At 45.3% G+C, this 18,781-nt stretch overlaps 1 protein-coding gene across 1 annotated transcript in view; it reads left to right on the forward strand.

Moving 5' to 3' along the window:
• LOC128727423 (TGF-beta receptor type-1) overlaps positions 1–18,781 on the forward strand; it is a 63,363-nt gene that overhangs the window by 26,461 nt on the left and 18,121 nt on the right. Inside the window, exons 2-4 of the mRNA XM_053821333.1 lie at positions 524–724; positions 2,994–3,111; positions 9,237–9,382. Of these exons, the coding sequence (XP_053677308.1) occupies positions 524–724; positions 2,994–3,111; positions 9,237–9,382 (465 nt within the window). The remainder of the gene's footprint in view (positions 1–523; positions 725–2,993; positions 3,112–9,236; positions 9,383–18,781) is intronic.

Here is an 18,781-nt window from a genome sequence, read left to right on the forward strand (position 1 = left end):
TGTTGAGTTTAGCTCGTCTGACGGGCGATTCAACAAAACGAGCCTTTTATCGTTCTATTACGAGTTTTTCAGCTTTAAATTATTAACACCTTTTTTTTTTGGAAAAGGCAATCTAAAACAAATCTACAAATAAAATGCTTCGAAAACAGAGAAATAAGTTGCAAAAATATACGATTTATAACGAAAGACTATCGTTAGCTGAAAACATGATTTCAAACCGATCTGAAATGAAATAGATGAAAGATTTCAAACGGATAAGCTTTTTGAAAAGTTTGCGTCGGCTTTTATTGAGTAAATAAAATAGGATTCCCTTTCACACGCTGTATGCTGTATCGTATCTCGTGCAATCGGTATTGATTTTAGCTAATGGTTTTTTTCTCTCATTCTTTCGTTCCATGCGTTCCCCGTGCCTTCTGTGAACTCCTCCGACCCTGGGCTCATCGTGGCGGATTGAAACGTTAATAAAATAAAATAAAAACACATACACACGCGCGCGCGCGCACATCTTCTGTTAATCCATCAGCATCGACGATTCACCGACACACGACCGATGATAACGATGCGTCGTCGCTAGTCAAGGATCAGCCGGCGAATGGGAAGCATTCCAGCGGCAGCGAGAACTTTCCACCGGCAACGACCTCCAACGGTGGGGCCCTGGCGCCGGCCTCCCTGCAGGCGGCATCACCCCAAACGATGACACTGACGGCGGATAAAAATAAAACCAGTAAGTAGAATTTCGCCGCCTCCCTCTCTGCGGGCGGTTCGAACATGCTTCCGTAATTCTCTGACCCAAAAGGTCGCGCCTCACGCCTTCGCCGGGAGCCATAATTTCCCTGTTGGTTGCTGCACCCCGGGTGCTAACATATTTCACACCGTCGTCTCCCCGGTGATCCGGTTGATTTGCAGCTGATTTATCCCGTCATAAAAGCTCGACGAGCCGGGCGTAAGGAGGGCAAGGAGTGGAGCAGTAGTAGACTACTCCCGGTGCCGGTGGCAGGCATCGCCAAGGGGCAAACAAGTTGTGTAACCGGGCTGAATGGGTGATTAACAACAGGTCCTGTGGAAAGCGCACCGTAAGATAGACAGCAGACAAAAATGTGACAGTAGTTCCCCCGGGAGAGAGAGAGAGAGAGAGAGAGAGAGAGAGAGAGAGAGAGAGATAGAGTAAGCGAGTAGGAGTCAGAAGGATCCTGAACGCTGTGAGATCGCTGTGGGGGCGAACAAATATGGCTTACGCTTCCGTCTAGTCAGACACGATTGGGCGAGTTTTTCTCAGGCTGTCAAAAAACCGTCAGCCAAAGACAACGCACAAAGAGAGGGGGCACGGGCGACATTCGACGAGGGTCAGGACCGAACGCCACAAGGATAATAGGGATGTGAAGCGCCGCAGTACCAGGCGCAAAACCGGTTCAGCAAAAACTCCTCTACGGGTGGGTGTACTACTGCCGATCGAGGAGTTGGGGATGAGTTTGTGATGGAAAAATTCATCCCTCCCTCCGAGCGAGTCCCGAGAATCGAGGGATGAGAATATTTCACCGAACCAGGGCTAGAGTATTTCAGGCATGTAGCGGATGGAGAAAGGTTTGGGTGTATAGTGCTTCTTCCTCAGCGTCAGCTCAGGATACTGCACCGCCTTCAATCGGTGGGTCGAAGAGCGAGATCATGGTACGACGACATTTTACGACGAAAAATCGTTATTAATTAATTTTCAAAATATGCTTTTCGATTCTTAATGAGCTTTTAAATTGGAGAAGATGAGCGAACGGAATTATCACCGTAGACAGCAGCGACCGTGAGTCGTTGCCACAGGACATTAGCTTCACAGCGAGCAGGAGAACCCGGTTGAAGAAAGTTGGTAAAGAAACTGTTAAGTAAAACAAGTAGCGCAATGTCCGAAAGCGTACCGCCTCTCTTGCCAAACGCCGCCGTCGCTGCGAGCAAAATCGTACGCTTTTAATGGAGAAGCTTATGAATTTTAACCGGCGCTCGGAATGATCTGCCATCGATTCCGACGGCACTGGGAGAGAGAGAAAGAGAGGGTCCGACACCACCCGCTACAAGCGTCGTTAGGATGCATTAAGATTTTAACTGTTTCTAAGTGAATCACGGATGGCCTAACCCTTCGGCGTCACTTTCGGGATGGAGCTAAAATTGCGCCGAACCGCTGTTAATTCCACCAAACTAATGCACACTGCCCTTGAGTGCTCGTATTGGAGTTAGCGGAATGGGACGGAAGATTTGTGCTCTTCTTGCTTTCGTGGAGTAAAAGTCGAAGCAATGAGACCCTTTACTATGGGTGGTACCGTTTTTCGTTCGAGACCGCGCATCATTGCGCCACTCGCCAAAGCTCCATTGCTGACAATTTCACTCGATTAAAACGTTAATTTGAAGCGTGTGCAAACCGGTGGAATGCTTCGGAACGCTCCCGCCATCGGCTTCATGTGAACGCCCAACTGAAAAGGGAAGAGAACTACGGTGCTTGGCTTGAGACTCTAGTTAAGAAATAACACTTAAGCGAAGAGTGTGCTGCTTTGAACGGCGGTCAAATACGGTTAACCTTTTTGGCGCGTACCGACAGCTGGCGCTTGGTGTTTCTTTCACAGTAGCGAACCAAACCAAATGGTGGTGGGCTGCCATTTTCAGCGACGGCGGGTTGCGCTTGTTCGATCGGAAGGAGGAAAATTCAGTCGTTTTGCCTTCGCCTGCTTCGTGTCCCACCGCACCGGAAAGGTCGCGGACGAACGGGAAAAGGTCGAGGGCGAAATGGAAAGCGCACTTAAGCCGGGCGACCAAATTCTCGGTAAATTAAAAACCATAAATTCCCAACCCATCCAACAAGCTGGCCAGAGATGTTGCTTTTTCTTGGAACAGGGATCGCAGGAAGAAGATCACCTCTACACGAGATCATTTCTCGCGACGCGATTGCTCGGATAGTGTGTGCGCTCTAATGTATGTTATGTTCATGTTTTTTTTCCCCTTTTTCTTCGTTACAGAATTACTAAAATGTCACTGCGACATTTGCAAGGACGAAAATTACGTGTGCGAAACGGACGGCGTGTGCTTCACCTCGCTCACGCGCGAATCGGACGGAGCGCTCAAGTACTCATACAGGTATGGTCTTATCTGCATCCAAATCGGTTTCCGATCGTTTGTGTTTTTCCTTTGGTATCCGTGTCATTCGTTTCATCATCTCGTACACGCTCGTGCGCATTGATTTTGGTATCGTTAGATCGCAAATCGGTGCCAGGTGAGAAATAACGCAGCGTCCGTGATCATCCTTCCTGCGGCGCTGCGTTTGACTTTAGGCGCCTTCCAAGCACCAATCGTCTCATGCATTACTCGTATCGTTCAGCTCACGTTACTCGGCCGATCTTCATTATTACCAATCACCGAACCATTCCACGAAACGCGCGTCCGCATCATCTCACGCATAAATTGCTCACCGACACATCGTTGCTACGAATCCTTCGTCTTTATCTCAACAACGCTCAACGATCCGCCAGTCCTTTGGCCGGGCTCGAATCACGTCCGGGTCGGTTCTGCTAACAACGCTCCGGGACCGAAAATAACCCACCAAAAAAACCCATCCATTCGCACCCTCATTTGCGCACTCAAGCTTTTCCTTCCCGCGCTACACTTCCTGGGGTACTGGTGGCTGGTAGCAGGGAAAGCAGTGAGTCCTTTCTCCAAGCCGCCGTCACGCATTTGTCTTTGATTTGTTTCAATTTTTTGTCCGCCGACAAGAAACGGATACCGTTGTTCCCGATCCCTTCCAGTCCGCCCGCGTTCAGTGATATGCTCCCTGTCTTCCCATTTTCTGGACTGCAACGACGTGGTTTTTCCTACGTTTTTCCCTTGTTCGTCCTCCCACGGTTCGCCCATTCTGGTTGCCACGCGAAACGGCAACAGTCGCGCAAGGGTCCACACCGGAATCCGGTGTAATGCTTGTAAATACTCGTTTTATTTGCTCCTGGAACGGGGTAAGCGAAAAGGAAGCGCACGATAAAGGACACCGGTTCTTGTCGCGTCCCGCGTTCGGATGGTAACGGAAGTAAACACCACCAGTGCCGTGTTGCCATCAGAAGCAGATGGAAGCGAACGAAAAACCCTTTCCCTTCTCTGGCTTGTGCGTGGGTGTGTGGGTTGCCGGGCTGTTTTACCATTTGAAGACGGGCTGCGAATCATAATACCATCGGACCGGAACGGACACGAGCTTTTGTTGCTTCTTCTTTGCGTTTTTTTTTTCGCCCCCACCTCCGTGGCGACTTTTGATTTCAAATTGGTCCTTGTACAAGGGCTTCCCTATTATGCCATCGTCGTCCTCGTTACATGTGTGTTAGTATTCAAAAATGATTTGAGAGCTTTAAGTTGCTTCTGTATTTTGGTATTGTTTTGTTTTTAATTTTCAAAGTCTTCTGTTTCTCCTTCCTTTTACGAAGGTGTGACGATCAGATTTTGTGAAATTTTTACCCCATTGGGTGGTAGGATTGAAAAAAAATCATATTACAACCAGTGTGTTACCACGAAAGGTGCCATTTAGCGAGAAATGTAAGGGATAGGCAAACGCAAAAAGAAAGTCCGCAACTGCCGCAAACGAATGCCCGTAAGAAACAAATACTTGGACGGCAAAAAAAAAATTGGAGAGAAATCTGTTTGCTACCATCTGGGCGATGCTGGGCCATGGGTTGTTCTGTCGTCCAGCCTTCTTACCGATGGTGATTCTATTACCGATGCTTGTATTTTCCATTATTAGTATTCTAGTGCCATCGCAACACATCGTCAGATGGGGGGAATGAGCGTCCGGTCTGTCCGCGGGTCCACCTCCTCGGCAGGCTCCAGTTTCTGCTCTAGCGAATGTAATCTACAACGAAATTTCCGTGGAACGCACGAGCTCGAGAAGCGTTTTAATTAAATCCAATAATAATTTCAAGAAAATTCATGTCGCTGTCTTGGCATTTTTTTTGTTGCTCTTCCCACTTCCTTTACAAAGCCTACCCCATTGCGACTGCGCTATGGTCGGCCAACGCCAGCAGCTCGTTTGAATCATTATTCGCGTCGCCCACTCATAGGGGAGCTTTTTTTGTGAGTTTTCTTTCGATGCTATTTTTGTTTCGTTTTTTTTTTCGGAGACGTGTTTTGCTACGGCCCGGCGCCACCAAACTCGGTAGCCGTGGTGGTGTTTTGGGCTCGTTTGCCGAACAGCGTCTCGACGAAGGAAAATGGAAGGAATTGTCGTTCCAACCGTGCGTTGTTACAGCACCGAATGGCGCCGGCAGCACATGAAACCATCAAACCAATCCGACATCGGCTCTATGATTATTTCATACAGCGTGAACTCCCTCGTTTCGCAGGCGGCTTGCTCCATCATCTTCCTCCAGGATAAAACATAGATGCTCGTACGAGAAGTGCATGTCCCATGGCGCCATTTCGTGCGGTAAGCTTTAACAGGAAGCGGTGACCGGAATAATGATGCGCCGAACGTACAGCCGCTCGCCCGGTGGTCAACAGATTTCGCTCTTGTTCTGTATTTTTTTTTGTATGAATGATAGTTTGGGTTGCTGCGGGCTTGTGCCATTACCTTGCCTTCTCTCGTGGTCATCTGGTTCGATTCAAGATGGCTCCAGTTCTTGTGTTTGTGGGGAATTTCTTTTTAAACAAGATTATTTCGCGTATAATGAATTATACATTATTTCATATGTGTTTAAATAATCGTAATTATTGTTTATTATATTTTGCTGCCATTTATGTTTATTTTCGCAATTTATTTTGTTACTGTTAATTTGTATTTGAAATTTTTCTATTAGTAATTGATATGTACATTTAGGTTTTTGCGCGATAGTTAGAAGTGTTGTAGTTTTTTTTGTTCAAAAATGAAACCTCAACAACATTCTTCCGATGTCATAATTGTCTTTGGTTTACATATATGGTTAATTTTCTATTTACTTACCCTCGTGTACTTATTTTTGGCCGAATTTTACGATATAAAATGTGGTTGGTTACACTTCTGCAACTACGTAATAGACGTTTCTATGTTTCCAAAAATTATGATACTTTATTCTCGTTTTTTTTTATCTTCCTATTTTTGTTTGCTTATTTTATCGCACTTCTGTGTGATTTTTTCGCCCACCCAAATAGGGCAAAAATACCTTTCCACTTCATTTCGCTAATATTTATTTTACGAGCCCATAAAAAGGCAATGAAATTGCAAAGTTATGACATCGATTTAAGCGCCCGTTCCTCCGTACAGAATTTCCTTCATCCCTATCTCCTTTTCCGTCCAACGTACTCTTCGAATGTCACGAAAAAAAATGAATGTAGGATACAAACACCAAATTAACCCCTTACCAATCACGACCGACGGACGTAGAAACATTCCCGTTTACATCCTGACGACGAGGAGACACACGATACAGTCGCCGCGTTACTAGAGAAAAAGAAACAAAAATGGCGACAATTTTCCAGCCCATTCGATACATTTCGCTCGCCTTTAGATCTGCTCGGTGCCATCTTCCCATCGAACGTATCGTCGGATTCGAGAAGTGGCTGAGAAAAATGAATCGCTACAAAACAAAACCCCCGCCGCTCGATTCGACGAAGACAGCAGCGCGATGGTGCGTTGGTCAGGATGATAACGGATTGCCAGTAACAGAGGGCTATTTCGGCGGTTATTTCAAGACATGCCCAACGGTGCGCATGATTTTATTGCACGCGGGTTGGAGCTGAAGCTGAGTGTGTGGGGGGGGGGATAAAAAAGCGAAAATAATACCAATAACGGGGGCGAACTGGCAATCCAAATCATCGGTGTAAGCATATGTGGCGACATTAAAATCGTACTTCCATATCGCAGCACTTTTTCCCACCATCGAACCAAACTTTTTTTTTTTGCATTTGTTGCAGCCAAAATCAAATCGAAAAGAAACCCAGTCATTCGTGACTGGTTGCTTCACTTTTTTCTGCCGCTTCAAAATTCAGCGAAACCCTTTTCCCGGCAACAACGAACGTCTCCGTTCCAGCAGGAAAAGCAAATCGTCCTGCCAAGCGTTCCAAGCCGTTTGGTAATTTTATGGCGTCTCGCAAAAAGTCGCAAAATTGAATTCGAATTGTAATGGGATATGGCGCTACATTTGCTAGATTGTTTCTACGTGCGTGTGTGCCTGCGCTCCACCACGAAGGTGCATTTGATAGCGAATGGGTGCCTGTGTGTATGTATGCTATCAAATTAAATAGCTAGTAGCCTGGTGGTATCAATACCCAACCGATACGTGCTACTACGTGGGTGGTACTTTGCGCAGAATACCAATTAGCAACGCAAAATTTGAAAGTTGACGTTTATTGCGGTATAATTTTAATGCCGATTTAACTCATGTTGCATATATCGTTAGTATTCGTACTGTTCGAACACGCGCGCTTTAATTAATTTTACCACACCTTTTTTTATCATCCGATCGTTGTTGGTGGTTGAGGTTGTAGACAGCAAACAGATGTTAAGATTCCATTTGCTTTCAATCGGAATACCACTAACGGTGTGAATGTGCTTCTATATACATGAACGTGTTGGGCCATATGAAAAGTTATGCTAACTAAACGGCCGCACCGTGATGAATTATCAGCACAAGGAAAATTAATCCCTTAACACTTCGGCCATGTTACGACGGCACCTAGTTGCACACGCGCGTGAGAACCAGTGCATGTTAATAAGGATTTGATTTATGGGTCCGAGCAATCCCTTGCATTCCCGATCTGCAATGCTCTGTGCCATGTGCGACTGGTCAGAAGGGCAGACGGGGCTTGCTATTTGCTTTGCGGTCGTGGCACACCACCCTCAATCGGAAGGCGGCGGACAGGGTGCTAATTTTCCATTTTCAACGCCTTCGCCTCGTCCAGTAATCGAGCACCATCGGGAGGGTCCTGTTAGCCGAGGGGCTAGCTACACTTTTGTAGTGCCCGGATCCGGGCAAGTAATCAGCAACTGTAGCTAATAGACTTATGGCCGTTTTTCCGAACCGTCTACGAGGGGCGGATCATCACCACACAGGAGGGAGGCTCATCTCGGCGTCTTGAACACCCTACGAACCAGCATTGGATTGCAAGCTTCAATGGACCGTATAGCTTCTACCGGATCAGAGTGGTGGCACGCGTGGTTCAACCTCAATTCATCCTCCCTTGCTATAAGCGGACACGGTGGGGGCAGGTTGGCAATTAAAACTGTCTATTTAATGGAGAAATTGATAGCCGTCGGGAGGCTTTCCCAGTGCTCCTGTGCGCGCGCGCGCGCTTTGCCTCGGTCGAGCTAAACGGTCCCGGTAAATAGTCTGCTAATTAAACCGAAAGCAGTTGCTAAACGATGCTACCGATATGGTTCACTTGTCGATGGGTGGCTGTGTGTGTGTGTGACGGGTTGTGGGAGGCGTTCATGTAGGAGAGGAAGAGATGTGAAAGCGTACATTTCACTACCATTGGTTCGCTGCATGGCGGGTGGAGGTGGGTTTTGATTTCAGAAAATTAAGAAAAATGATTTTTTTACAACTACTCCCGTCCTGTTTGCTCGGGCTGCTGTTTATTTGCTTTTTGTTTTAATAGCCATTGGTCGTACCATGTTTTGGTAAAAGTATTTTCTTGTCCAGTGGTGGTCTACCAAGTATGATTGCAATGAATGGACTGCTGTCCTACGCAAATTAAACGATAGTTATGAGTTTGCTAAGCGTAGTGATTTTCACATTATTAAAACCTTCCATTTGTTATACCTTATGAACAGCTTGTGATTATACGAGGATGATAATTTGAAGCGTTTTCGTGAAAATGCTTTTAATGTGTAAGGATAGGAAAAATGATGTAAGCATTGCAGTGCAACTGGGTAAATATTGAAACACATTCAGATTATCCGTTTAAGGGAAAAACCTCACCCATCTTTGGACAACCTTTGCCAATCGATTCAAAATTGTGCGAATTATTGTCCGTTGTTCAATTCATTGTAACCGATTATCAGCTTTTGTATCTGAAACTGCTTCGGATTGAGTAGCTTCAACACTCTACTACGTTGCCAAAATTAAACGTTTTCTCTTCAGACAGTAATTTAATATAGTGAAACTACGGCAGTATGCAATTCTGTTTGGAACGACTTTCCGAGAATGGACGAATCTCTTCAAACAACTCAGACAGACCTGACCTTTCTGTAACTTTAACGATCGAGGCCGACATTACAATAATGCTATTTTCACGTGAAATCTTTTCCGAAGGTGCTTAGATCTGAAGGACCATCTTGGTCCGTTCACCTGGAACTGGTGCCGTAACAAGACGGACGGCACGCCAAACGACCACTACTGTTGCTATGGACCCGACTTGTGTAACTTGTATCTCAAACCCGCGAGACCCATAGTGGAAGGTGCGCTTAGGATATTTCTTCTTTTATCTTCTTGCGTTTATTTCTGTTCCCTTGTTTTGTTTGGTTTTTGTTTATACAAATGTAACGATTTTGATCCAGATTTCTTTTATTTTTTTTTCGTTTGCAATTTTTTTCCTTGTTTTATTCTAATTCACAAATTATACTCGAATGTTGTTTCAAAACTTTAACACTCACTTGACTGTTTGTTAATTGTTTTACAATTGTTTGGTTTTGATTGTTTTATTATTTTCTGTCAGAAGCGATTTTTTAACACCTTCTAATACTATGCTTTTATGTTAATATTATTTCACTGCAATTATATGCTGGATTGATTACAACTTTTGTAACTTGTTGCAGATACATAACTCACATTGCATTGAATTAGGTCGTATTACACGGTTTGCAATCCAATTTCTCTGACAAAGGACTTGAACCGAAATCAAGACTGCCACCATCACCACCTAAACCACCAATGAAAAGTAGAGCAATTTGTTTGAATTATTTAATCCAACGAACTAGTTCCGTGTGTGTGCTCGTTCTACGATTAGTATTTTATTGGTTCTGTATTGTTTTATTTTACTTTTTAGAAGATTTAATTTTTCTACCTTGTGTTATTTTGTTCAATTTTTCACTAATTTTGCTATGTTTTCCAACGTTTGATAACTTCAGTTAGAGTGTAATATTATAAATTTGTTTTTTTGTTGATTTTAGTTGCTTTATTAGATTTCTTGCTTCAACACTTTGTCTCGGCGGCACTTTATTCTATCTTATAGCTGAAAAAAATATATAATCTTCGTTCCAGCGTTGTTCTTGAACGAATTTAAATACAATGGAGCCTGTGTTATTCAGCAACAAGCTCGAATTAGTTCTAGGTTTTTCACTGACTATCCCGAATGTATTCTTCTTTCCGTGTGACCCCGCGCATTCGTCCTTCGCTACTCTACTGAAGTGTGATATAAAATATTTTCTTATCGTGGAAATGTTTCTATTTGTTTTGGGGTTGTATGCATATTTTCCTTCGATGTTTACACAATTTCAGTCGATCGAAAGTTGGTAGGATTTTTTTTCATCGAGAAAGAAAAACAAAGAAAAGGAATAATTTAGATAAAAAGTGCATCTTATTTCGTTGGATCTCCAATTGTCAGCGTTTCATTTGGAACGCTGTTGTCATATGCTTCAATGTAATTATCTGTTTTCTCTTCCCTTTTTCTCTCTATTTCAATGTGTTTCACGCTCCATGGATCCGTTGTCGTTCGTTTAACACTTCTATTGGATTTAAAATTATCGGTGATATTCGATCGGCCAACCGCCCTGCAATACTTCATTTTGTAAAATTCAAATTTTCACCAACTTCCACCATCGTAATTCCGAATTTCATCACGATTCCATCATCATCAACGTCAACTGCGACTCAACCAACCATCTGATTCGATCCGTGGTGCAATAGCTGTAAGCCGAAAAAGTACGAGTTGGCCGATCGGCTGCCACTAAGTTGTTTAACCTCAAAGGAAAAGAGTACCTCCTTCATGATCGAGTGTTGTGGCACCGACTTCTGCAATCATAATAAACTCTTGACACTGCCCAAACCAGGTACACTTGGAACTCATTTAAATCTCAGTTAATTTTTTATTTATTTCGTAATTACTATCGGTAAAAATGGCAGTAGAAGACGTCGTGGAACTATTTTAGGATCCCATTAATGCTGTACAGTAAAGTAAATTCTTATTCACACTGCGCGTCTTATTAATTAAAGCTACATTTTCGTAGCATTGTTGTTGTATCAAATTTGTATAAATCGCGTTAAAATTGCTTATCACTAATTGTATGTATCTAACTGGAGATCGGCTTCTTTGACCAATATCTAATGAGAATCTAATTAGCAGCTATGAAACTGAAATGAGACATTTTTCCTTTACTTCCATCCTGTGCTTGTGCTAAATTTCTTTTTCTGCACGCTCTATAATTTACAACTGCTTGACTGTGTTAATATCTTCTTTTGTAGTTATTTGAATGAGTAGATTGAATGACCAGATAGTTATCAAATTATAAGCAATATATAGTAATATAATTATAATTATATAATTATTTTCATGAAAACTTCTCGTTTTTGATCACCTTTCTTATCTTTTACAATAACGATTGCAAAAAAAAAAATTATGCATTATATTTGCTTGTAAATAAATGAAAATTTTGTGTTAGTTGAAACGAGTGACCTTCTCATGTTTGAAAACGATTTATTTTTCATAGTATATGTTGCTACTAAATGAAAATATTATGGGCTATACCACGTGTACAATTTAAAATACATTTTATCTACGTAATTTAAATGATATTTATTCAATAGCCAAGACTGTATGAAAATGTTTTAGCAAAATATTTTCCTTACATATTATAACCATACCAATATTATAGACCAATGCATCAGTTATAATGAAACGTGTAGAAATTATAACGAACCGATACTAATCAGAAGACCGATACATACAATCATTTTACGAACAATTCTGATTTGTCCCAGCTTGCAAGCCTTAATTGGCTTCTGAACAGGCTTAGGTTTTTCATTCTCCATCTCAAAAAGAACTTCTTCAAAAAAATGGAATAAAAATAGAGTGATAAAGCCACTAGCGCCGCTCAAAACCCACTTGTAGACCAAGCCCTTTATTTCGATTTCGGAATATTTTGGCAATTCCCGATTGCGCGCTTACCATTGAACCAGCATAATGGAGGTTCCGGCAAATGAAGCCAAAGTACAGTTACCGATAAAGGAGGGCCGCAATGAATTCTAAATTCGATCCCTTGCCGCTTCCCGACAACATCGGTCTGCGTGTGGGGCGTTGGCGTACCGAGTGAAAATAAATAAAAAAGGTAGAAAACGTTTTACTTCGTTCCATCAAGCGGCACTGAATAATTTAATCGAATTACTGCAACTAAACTTCTTAAATATTTATCATTGATTAGGAGAGCGCTTAAAATAAAGAATTTTACACTCGTCCTGGTCGGTCCTCACCCTCCAGGACAGGCGCTGTGCGAGTGATGAAACCCGCATTCCGAGAGCCACCAGGCGTCTCCATCACAGCGGATACTGGTACTGTGGGTAGCTTCGGAGCTTCTTTTTTCAAGCACTCTGTTTGGGGTGCCTACTGACCAAGCGTACGGAACGCGCCACGGCATCACCTGCTTGGGCATTCCATTGGCATCGCTTATCGTTATCGACACCGTACCGATTACCGACCAGGACTCTGGACCACACGGGTGGTGATGGCGGACGGAACTGAATTAAAATACCTGCTCGAACCGGTCGGATGTTGACAGAGAGATAGCCGCTGATGGGATTGCACGGAAAGGCTTCGCTTTTGCTTCCTTTCCGTGCGCTATTTCTGCCGCTATTTGCTGGCCACGATAGCTCCGGTGGTCGGTAATTTGATAGCGAGCCGTTACGACGAATCCGTTGCGAATTCGTTGGCCAGTGAAAAAGGGGTTCTCGTTTTTTCTTTATCTGGGAAATCTATTGCGCCCATGAACTCGTTGCCCTGGGTTGACGGGTTGAAGTTTGTTCGAACGTGTGTTTGTGTTTTTTTGCCCCTTTTATTCGTCGATTGGCTTGTGTGTGAGGAGATCGTTTTTAAAGCAACCATATTTATCTCTCTCTCTCTCTTTTGCTTCCCGCTTCTTAGGAAGAGAACCCAAAGTTAAGATCGAACCTCAAACACTATCGAGCTTTCGAACCGTGAAAAAGTCAATCGGCTGGCAAAAGGGAGTTTCTGTCGCGTATGATGTAGGTTTCTGTCCGTGAGTTGTGAGTGTGGATGAAATCCGTCCAGTCGTCCGTCAGGTTGATGTTGTGTCACGCGCAAGTGAAGATAAGTAACTTGGAGAAAAAAAGACGAACCAACGCAAGCGTCTGCTTTTGTCGCGGCGTGGAAGAAGCCAAGGTTTTGTGATTTTTTTTCCTCTATCTGTTCGGTTTTCACAAGAAACCCATTTTCTTGACTCACAGCAGCCAGCGAGAAAAGAAAGAGATAAAGTTTGAGCGCGCGTGGGTTCGCCGAGGTTGTCGTTTGTTGCCTTCTTTCGAACGCAAGCTCACGATCGAGCGGAACGAGCGTGCGTTTTCATGCGAGATAACCCATTCGATTCGATTTCCACGTCCTGTTTGTTCGATTTTCCATTTCCTCCCATCTTCCGCGAGCGCTCGATCCGTTGACTTCGCTCGTTGGCGAATAAAGGTCTATTTGCCACCGTAGCAGCCGTATTGCAGAAAATGACAATTTGGTCCTGTCGTTTTTTGTACCCGTTGTATCGGGCGCCGTTCGGCCGGAAATGTGGGTAAACGAATGTGGCCTTTTTTTTTCTTGACCGCCCAAACGAATCGAAGTTGCTCTTTTGGTGTGTCCCCTTTTTGGGTAGATAACAGATTAACAACGCGCTCGAAGTGCGATTGTGGTGTGGAATAGTTCAGAACGTGGCAAAGAACGTTTGGGAATAAACATTTTAGAGCTATTTTAATATTTAAACCTCAGCGATATAACCCACCCAGTGGCAGTGGGTAGTGTTACGTACTCATTTACCCCCGGGAAACGTGAACGGAGCGACCTGAAATGGGCTACAATCTCGCCTTCGGGGGTCGGTAATAAACGGGTCGCACCAATTTCGTTGGAAACATATAAACATTAGAAGCGTGTTCAGTAAGCATCACATCACCTTTTCGCCGTTCTCTCAGTGGAACTCGCTCGCAAAGCTCGAGAGTGCAATAGAGATCAGAACGCCAACCACTGGATGGATCATCGCAGTTCGAATGTGCGTACCCTTTCCATGCCGTGTGGATGATTTACCCGTACGAAATTGTCCATCCGATTCAACCTCCATGCGTGTGTGTATAGATATGTGTGGAAATAATGACATCCATCCGTTGCCTGGAGTCTCGATACCTTACACCGTGAAAATGCCCACCAAAAAGTCAGTGGCCTCGGTGGGTCGATGGTTTTCCACCGCCTCTTCTTAGATCGTGCTCCACGTTTACGATGAGCACAATCGTAAAAGCAGCTGCGAGAAACGAAAATGGCTATGTGCATCCATTGGCGATGATGCTCACAACTGCTAGCTCAGCTGTTGCGGCCTTATTCCTGCAGGGCGGCACGCCTTCTCGGGGGTTTCGGAATCACTCTTCGCCCCCACCAAAAACAAGCAGAAAACAGCCGCAAAAACCAACCGGTGCGACGGCTGGTGAGGTAAAACAGGCAAGATAAAACTTGAAATCGTGAGCTTCTTTTAATGGTCAATATCTGCTCCCGCGGGGACTTTATCCGGGGCCGGCTGTGGTGCATGGAACTTCATGCTGCAGTTGTTTCAGTTGTTTTCCGGCGTGTTGCCTTGGTGCCATCATTTGGCTCGGTTCCGTCACCCTAGCGGCTGTTGACTGCGTCCCTGTCTCCGATGAGTGGGATAAATTCTTCTGGTGTGAGAGAGAAGCGTACAAAAAACCGCCACTTCAACAGTTTGGCGAGCGTTTCACGTAATCGAAATTGTTGAACAAGGAAGCCTCCGCGCCGTAACCGTTGAATGGGTGTCTGGTTAATTGGTGTCGGGTTTATTTGGCCGTTAATTTTGAACGAGGCAACACGTAACGGTACCGAATGAACCGCCGTTTTTCATGCGCGACATAAATGCACTTGCGGCGTTACTTGATAGGAGTAATTCCGGTGTCAAAGCGATTATTTGAGAAACGCCTTTTCTAGCATCTTGCTCGTAGTGCCGATTTGTTGATGTTACTTTTCAAATTTGATAATAAATGCGTTCCGTAGAATCGTAAGTTATGTATGCCTCAATATAGCGAATTTCCACCCAAACCCACTGGGTGTAGGGCTTCGATCAAGTACCGATTAGCTATTTATACGTAGCAAACTGTTTGCTTCGCGACTAGAAACTTGCTGGCGGAATGTTTGTGGTCTGTGTCAAAATTACGCGGGTGCCTTTTCCCTCCAAAGCGTGCAGAAGTTTTTCAGTTTTGCTGAAGAAATTGAAGAAAAAAAATCGCCATTTCGTGAAGATAAACGTGCGCACTAACACACATACACACACGCGCGCGCGAGCTCCTTGAATCGACGCGAGCAGCAGTTTATCTTTGCCAGCGGTTAGCTTTGCCACACAAAGAAAGTTTTCCGACCGTAATCTGACACTCTTTCTCCAACGCGCGCGATTGCACACATTGACGGAGAGAAGGGTGTATGTGGATCCTTACGGGGAAGTGGATGAGGCGCGGAGTCACGATCGAAGAAATGGCTACCGACGACGACGACGGTGGTGGTTGGCATTTCGATGCAACAAAGGAAGGTTTTCCCCGTGGGTGGAAAGGAAGTCGATGCTTCGCCAGTTTTAGAAATATATATCCACGCTTTTCTTCGTTTCCATCCTGCCAGGGCACCCAACGGGGGTGGGTTTCCACGACGACATCGCTTCCTCACATCACCGTCCTGCTTCCCCGCGAAAGAGAGATAAATTGTTACCAAAGTGTAAAACTGACACCAGAACAGATAAAACTGAAACCCATCAAAACCCATCAAAAACCCACTCGCGCGCGCGCGCTCGTTTTCCTTTCTCTGCCCGCCTTCGACCATTGAATGATGTCCAGTGTTATTGGCGCGGGAAGGAACCGCCAGCAGCCTCCTCTGGGGGAGGAGAGAGCCAAAAGTATCAGCCGAAAAATCTTCCATTAATGTGTTATCTTGCGCTCGATGACGGCGATATTGAATAACACACGGCTGGGAACCGGGACGGGATGGTTTCGTCAAACAGCGTAAGGATACAAGGGGGGGGGGGGCCTCCATGGAGTGGTGGTAGAGCTCGAAAAGTTGCAGAGAATCCCACCAATCTCGTCGCGCCCAAAACCGGCCACCCATTAAATGGCGGGATGCGTTGATGCGGGGTAGCTTTCGACGCGCCGCCGGCAACGACGGAAGTCCGCGAAAAATAACCCCTACTTTGGGTGCTGGAAACGGATTTAGTTTCGTGTCGGAGATAACCCGAAAGCCACTCATAATGTACGTTATTAGTGTGTTTCAGGGTGGTTGAGGGAAAAAAGGAACAACCCCCTGGAAGCAAGAGGGTCCAATTCCGCTTGGTGGGCTTCGAGTGCGGCTCCCTTCTCGACACCTTTTTGCCGCACCGGAACGGCAAACGGCTTTTTTTCCGACCGCACGCAGCCGGGCTATATCTTACCGGCGCTCGGATATGGCTCCATTTTATGAGAGTGACCCATCAGAAGGATATTTTATGATTTCCCGGTGCCCGGTGCTAGCCGAGTGGGTGTCAGTCTTCCCGAAAATCCACCCAACCACGTCGTCGGAGGCGAGCTATCAGCTTCTTGAGCGTGGAAGATCTTGTTCGTGTGGTTGAAAGCATGCCCTGTGGCTGGATCTCGAACCAAGACCTGCAGGCCGCAGATGAACGCTTTCACGCTAACCTGCGCTGGAAGGCACGGGCAGACGGAGACACAGGAAGCGCAGAGCGGGCTACCAGATCCAGGTGACCTCGAACATAATGCCCCCCTGGAGTTAATTAAATCAACACAAAGGTGTCACATTACCTTTCTGGCGGCGGTGTTTTGTGTTTTATGTGCTCCGTCCGAGCCCGACGGAGTGGTAAAAAAAAAAAAACGTAGAATCATCCATTTTTAGGATCATTTCCCGACCGTGCTTCCGCATCCGGTGAGCCGGTCAGGTGAGCCACCGAGGAAAGGTCAGCAAGAAGGAGCCAGACGCACACCCCACGGGAAGGATGATGGAATAAAAGTTGATGGAAGCGCAATAAAGCGTATCAAATGCTGATCCCGTGGCGCGTTCGAGGAGCTGGTGCGAGAAATTTAATTAGCATGCCCTTTTTTGCACACCTCTGTCCACCTTTTGCTGCTGCAGGGGGGTCTGCCTCGGAAGGAGCAGATCCTGGAAGTCCAATGCAATACACTCGATCGGTTCTCGGTATCGGTAGCGCTTTCTTGGGAACCATTTTCTTTCCGTGCGCTGGTGCGCTCTAAGGTGTCCGGTTGCGATGGTAGCCGAAATGAAATGGACGCCTAATGAAATTTCCTCTTCCTTTGGACCACCGTGATTGCATTTCTCGTTGGTGGCACGCCAGTGGGTGTGTGTAGGTGCATTCAAATATACTCTCCTTGTTGTGATTCCTCTGGCGCAGGTGCAGCTGCTCTAAACATCTTACCTCTCGCCCAGGGCACCGGGAAGCTGGGATCTAATTTTAGTTCGTTCATTCTTTTTCCGAGTGCATTGAGAGAGACGCCCGACGTTGTGGGCGGTGTATTAGCCGTTGCGATGTTGCCACTAGTCAGTCAACTGGGGCTCTTTTCGCAAAAAGAGATTGCGAAAAGAAGATGCCGTTTCGTCTCGCTGGCGGTGGCGGGGTTTTTTATGGCAACAGGGAAAAATGCACACACCGTCTAGAGAGATCATAAACTGGTCTTTGGAGGGCAATATAGTTAGGTGGATGACAATGGTTAGCACTCAGGAAGGTATTCCAACATCTACCATATCTGGTATCGTATTTTTAACATGTAAAGTTTTTGTCTGATTTTCTTTAAACTCTCATTGCACACCACATTAGGTGGTGAGTGGGGTTTTTTTTCCCCATTTTCCTCTTGGTTCATGCGATTGAGGTGAACATCAGGATGCGAAAACGAGCGCTATTTAATCATTTTAGAAAGTTTATTAGGCGTACCAGGGCGTGCAAGGGAAAACTTGCATCGACCGGCTGGAAGTCGGATAATGCAGAAAATCAAGAAGTTGCTAATTGTATGACCGCAGGGAAAAGTGTATCTTTGGTAGACGACTTTAAGGATTTTTCTTCGCCCTTCTGCAGTTGTTGACCCGTACGTTCCAGGGTATGTTTTTTTGCTTCTTTTCATTAATTTTGATAAGCTTGCGGTCGGATGGTCGGCTCTACTGCGCATCCCTCCGGTACCCAACACGGCGTTAGGAGTTATTTTCCGGTGGACTTGTCTTTAGATCCACTGTTCGGGAGGGGTTTTTCTTCGTTTTTGGCTCTTTGTTGGCGTTGGATGAAGCCCTAGCCTGCATAGCCATGGGATAGTCTTCCCAGCCGAAAATTATCGACCATCGTTACAGGGCTTAGTGTCCGGGTGAGCGAAGTCAGTCCACGCCAGAGGAAAATGGCACTGGGTGTTGCTTTTTCTTCAATGAAAATGCACTCGCCCGTTTCGAAGTGGTTGCATTTGAAAGATATCGCAGTCATGTTTCATTTTCTGTGGAACGTAATTCCACATCCATCTTATTTCCCCAGCCAGTTCCACTCTGATGAGGGCTTTACATAGCGCAAGGGCAAAGTTTTCCTCTCGACGAACAAAATACGACGCATTGCGTTTCGCGCCACGGC

Source organism: Anopheles nili, chromosome 3 (assembly GCF_943737925.1).
Source record: "Anopheles nili chromosome 3, idAnoNiliSN_F5_01, whole genome shotgun sequence".
Classification (NCBI taxonomy): domain Eukaryota; kingdom Metazoa; phylum Arthropoda; class Insecta; order Diptera; family Culicidae; genus Anopheles; species Anopheles nili.